Source organism: Octopus sinensis, linkage group LG15 (genome assembly GCF_006345805.1).
Source record: "Octopus sinensis linkage group LG15, ASM634580v1, whole genome shotgun sequence".
Lineage (NCBI taxonomy): Eukaryota > Metazoa > Mollusca > Cephalopoda > Octopoda > Octopodidae > Octopus > Octopus sinensis.
Window position 1 is genome coordinate 32879636 of NC_043011.1, and position 5502 is coordinate 32885137.

The 5502-nt window shown below is 36.4% G+C and overlaps 1 protein-coding gene across 1 annotated transcript in view; it reads left to right on the plus strand.

Annotated features, from left to right (window-relative positions):
• The window catches only part of LOC115219669 (zinc finger protein 271-like), a 16935-nt gene extending 12993 nt beyond the window's left edge, over window positions 1-3942 (plus strand). The window contains exon 3 of the mRNA XM_029789845.2: window positions 2288-3942. Within this exon, the coding sequence (XP_029645705.1) occupies window positions 2288-3580 (1293 nt within the window). The 3' untranslated portion in view covers window positions 3581-3942. The remainder of the gene's footprint in view (window positions 1-2287) is intronic.
• Window positions 3943-5502: the final 1560 nt, after the last annotated feature.

A 5502-nucleotide genomic window follows, 5' to 3' on the forward strand; every position in this document is an offset into this window, starting at 1 on the left:
GGGCCACACTGTTAAAAAAGCATTCAAGGTAATTTATTGTTAGGTGTACCATTCAGAAAGTCCCACTGGTCACAGATTACCCATGATTACCCATCTCCTGCAAAGAACTTTGCAGTGGGATTGAAACCAGAACCACATGGTTCTGAAGCAAACTTAACTCCACAGCCATGTTTGCAATTTTATATATATATATAAAGGGAAAGTTTACGAAAATAAACAAAAGATGAAAAGATGAAGGCAGGTGGTGTACAAACAAACAAGTGTATTAGTATAGGGCTCAGGAACAGAAAAAATCTTTTACGTTTCGAGCCTACGCTCTTCTACAGAAAGATACACAGAAAAAAACAAGGCGAGAAAAAAAATGTGTGTAGTAGCTAACGATCTATCATGTATATATATATATAAAATATGAATTAGAGATAAAACCACTATTAGGCAATGTCAAACGATGAAAATGAGTGCTCAACCCAACATTGGTGGATAGAGTGTCTTTATTTGTTTATGCAAAATGGAGATGAGCACCATTCTTCCATGTGATCAACATGAAAAATTGTTAAGATTTTAACATGTTTTCCAATTTTTCTTAACATGAAACCAATGATAGCCTTAATGTATGTATGTATGCATGTGTATATGTATGCATGTATATTATTCGATTGTCAATAATTCTATGGCAACAGCCAAATATTAATGGCGTGTAATAATGTTATTCAAACAACAAATTCTCAGAGCTTGTCTCTGTCCAAGCTCTCAATGTTATCAGTTCCTTCCCTGTAAGGACATAGTTTGTGAAATGGTAAGAATTATTAACAATAGGTATTGTAGACATTATGTAGATGATGTAATCATTTAAGGAGCGATAAATAAAATTCGATGTAGTTTCTTTCTCTGTAGAGATTCTTAAGACTAGTTTAAATTGGGAATGTATTTTAACTGAAAGAGTGGGTCTAATGATAGTCTCATATGGTTCCATGTGAGTGATGAATAAGAATGAACAGGAGAGAGGGAGAGGGTGGGGAGAGAAAGGTTTGTGTTAAATGAGGTTGAAATTATATTTTGATTTAAAGAATTGAGGTTTGAAATATTACAATCTCCTGAAAGAGGACCCTGAGTTAATGAGCTATGGTCAGCACACATTCTCCATTAACCCTTTTGATACCAACCTCCATAGAACTGCCTCTTGTTCCTCTGGTTCTATTATACAAATTGCCTGTTTAATAATTTTCTAAATCAAAAATTTCCATCAAAATTCCATTGTAATTTATGCTTCAGATACTAGATTAATAATCCTTTATACTGGAGGTACAAGGTCTCAGACACTAGATTAATAATAATGAAAGTTCAGGCAGCAAGCTAACAGAACCATTAGCACATCAGAAAAAATGCTTAATGGTATTTCATGTCTTTATGTTCTGTGTTCGAATTCCACCAAGGTCGACTTTGCCATTCATCCTTCCTGAGTCAATAAAATAAGTACCAATTGAGCACTGGGGTCGATGTAACTGACGTTTTTCTCCTGAAATTGCTGGCCTTGTGCTAAAATTTCAAGCCTATCATGATTTCAAATTTTTTCCACAAGGGCAGCCTGGGGGAGGGGATTAAGTCGATTACATCTACCACAGTGAATTAAACTGGTGCTTTATTTATCAACCCAGCCTCGTCTGGCCCCCGTGCCGGTGGCACGTAAAAAGCACCATCCGATCGTGGCCGTTTGCCAGCCTCGTCTGGCACCTGTGCAGGTGGCGCATAAAAAGCACCCACTACACTCACGGAGTGGTTGGCGTTAGGAAGGGTATCTAGCTGTAGAAACACTGCCAGATCAGACTGGGCCTGGCGCAGCCTTCTGGTTTCCCAGACTCCAGTTGAACTGTCCAACCCATGCTAGCATGGAAAACGGACGTTGAACGATGATGATGATGATGAAAGGATGAAAAGTAAAGTCAACCTTGGTTGGAATTTGAACTCAGAACGCAGTGACGGGTGAAAAACTGCTAAGCATTCTGTCCAGCACGTTAACAATTCTGCCAGCTTGCTGCCTTAATTTCAAACCAATAATAATAACAGCTACTGTTCTTAAATTCATATTTTGCTTTTTCTTAACTAAATTAATTGAAATAAAGGCACTGCATTTCAACATTAATATGGTTGGAAATGGGGTTAACGATGTATTTACTGTCAATCAAATATTTCCTTCAGCTACCCTAAAGTAAAAAAATTACTGATTGAAAACTAACTCTTTATTTCAATTTTCATAATCTCATCACTATTCTTTTTTTTTCTTTTGTAGGTTGGTACATTACGTACCCACGAGAGAGTACACACTGGTGAAAAGCCTTATCAGTGTAAAATTTGTGGCCGCACTTTTGCCCAATGTGGAAGCTACAAAATGCATGAACGCCGACACATGAGCATGACATATCGACGGTGCCGACTTTGTCAAATGACATTTGGATCTTGGCCTGAACTACAGGACCACGTAGCCACCCACCATGCCAATCAGTATAATCCAGCCTTGATATATTCTCTTTCTGATGGGCAAGGTACTGACATAGGAATGCCCAATGGGGATTATGATCACACAGGGGCAAGCACTCCACCAGGATCCTTAATCATTGACCCTGATGAAGGTAAACCTGATTACTCTAGTCATATACCATTAGCTTATAACAGTCCAGATGTGAGTAAATCTTTAGCTAAAGTCTCTCTCTCCCCAATGTCCAATGCTCCATCTCTTAATGCATTTGTTCCACAGTCCATTAACTCCATTGCCCAGTCAATTAACTCTAAATCATTCACTCCCTCAATGGACCATCCAGAAGATCTCTCCACTCATTCATTACATTCAGAAAATATTAAAAAATCAGAGATCTCGGAAGGACAAGAAAACATCCCTCCCAACCAAGAACCAGTGGACATGATTACAACAGTAAACCGTCATCGTCGTTTCAGTTCAGAATCTATAATTAGTAGTAGTAATCGTGAAACCAACAGTAATCAAATCTTTCGATATGAAACTTCACATTATGATAATTTGGTAGATGCTGACATAACAGCTACTAATCTCCCTCACCAATCTCCAGAAAATTCCAGTATATGTAGTTCCAAATCTCCTGATGGTGCTCTTCTTCCAGATAACATTGCACCCCATGAAGATGGAGGACAGCAATTGCCATCTGCCATAACTCGTCTCAATCTCAACTCTCGAATGATGCCCTCATCCTCTTCGACCTCATCATCGACCAATACTCGCAAACAGAAACATCCAATGCGCCGATGTAGTAGCACTAACGGCAGTGACTATGACAATGCTCCACAATCTTCAAGTCCCTCCCCTGGATTAGTTGTAATGAGCCAGAAAGACAGAGATGCTGATGATCAATCAATGCTGACTTATCTCATCTTGAAGGGCAAGGTTTTCAAATGTGTTCACTGCCACATTGTTTTTGATGACTGTTCCACCTATGTCCTACACAACGGCTTTCATTCACACAATGGAGAGCCTTTCCGTTGTGGCATTTGTCACATTATTTGCAAAGACCGCATTGACTTCAACTGTCATCTAACAAGCCATATCAAATAATTTTACAGAAAGAAAACATTAAAAAAAAAAGGCAAAAGTCATTTTATTTAGTCTCACCTACCACAAAAATCAACTTGTCTTTCTTTAATGTTGGTGCTACATCTTTATTTTGTTGTGAAGTCCACTCTCTTAGAATTGCATCCAATAAATAGTGGTTCAGATAGAAGCATGTATCATATAGGACCTACGGATTATGATTTCCTGCTTTTAATAACTTGTAGAAATGAGAGGGATGTGGTAAGATGCTTTTATTTTATCACCCTCTATTGAAAGTGTAGATCTCGCAGTTTTACTTGGCCTCAAATTGGTTGTAAAAGAAAATATATTTAAGGTTAGAGTGGGATGGGAAGTGTTGTTGAATGGGAGATATATATACATACATACATATATATATATATATGTATATATATATATTTATATATATATATATATATATATATGCATACACACACTCACACACACACACACACACACATATATATATATATATATATATTTATATACATATATATGAGAAAAAACTTTTGGATTCTATTTTCTGTAAAGAATCTGTTGGTTTATAACTGGAGTCATCCCCGGTAGTAAATTAACTCAGCTAAATTGTCCTGGATAAATACCGTATCTTGCAAGTATTTTGTGCCGTCAAGCTCACCTAACCAATTCAAGATTGCTATAATGACAAAATGTCTCGGATGTAAACGGGCATTCTTTTCTAACTGAATTCAACATTTCTCACCTTGCATTATACAAAACGAAGTCTCTAATGAAAAACCATGTTGTTGGTTGGATCATTGAAAAAAAAAAAATAATAATAATAATCTAAACGTTGGACAAAAATATTTATAAAAGAAAAAAAATGAAATTGCAAAGAACATTTCTACTTATTAAAGTTTTCAAAGGCATCGAAAAATATTGTCCAGAGTCAGTATATTAGCATATTCCTACAAAATAGGAAAAAGTACGAAACATGGCAAAACAGAGGGAGGGGAAAATGCTACCAAACTGTGCCAACCAAAAATATATCTGTGCATATCTCTTATATGGAGGTCATTAATTTCTAATGTTTTGGTACAAAAAATGGTAAATCTCTTTAATGCTGAGTTATCCATGTCTGTTGTACGTGCTTTTTTTTTTTTTTAATTACATAGAAGGAATGCAATGCTGCAAATAGCATGAGAATGTCTGTGGCCTTTCTTACCTGACTGCTTCTCGTTAACTCTAAAGGAATGTGGTCAGCTGAGATTCTACGCTGAAAAGATCTCAATATCAGCCAAAGATTGTTAAATTACTTAATGGCTTATTATTTACTAATTAACATCTTGAATAGATTTAGGTAATGAATTAGTTTTCCGCCATTCATCAGGATGGTTTTTCGCAAAATAGATCTATATCCTCTGACTCACTCTAAAATCACTGATCATCAATCATCAATCATCAATCATCAATCATTTCATTCCTTGATTCTTCTGCCACACAGCATCCTATTTATAATTTCCTAGATAATGTGAAGCAACAACAATGGCAGCATTTCCCAAGTGACACTCATCATCACCATCGTCATCATCATCATCATCATCATCATCAACCTTTTCATTACCTTATAGAAATCATTCAATTGTCACCTCATAAGAATATGCACTTTAACCATTTTTTTTTTTTTACAAAGAAAAAGAAATGACAATAATATTCCTTTCTAATTTCTGTACTAATCTTGTTATATTCAGTCTTGTATTTTATCATCATCACCATTATTATTATTATTATTATTAAGGCGGAGAGCTGGCAGAATCGTTAGTACGCTGGATGAAATGCTTAGCGGTATTTCGTCTGCCTTTACGTTCTGAGTTCAAATTCCGTCGAGGTCGACTTTGCCTTTCATCCTTTCAGGGCCGATGAAACAAGTACCAGTTACGCACTGGGGT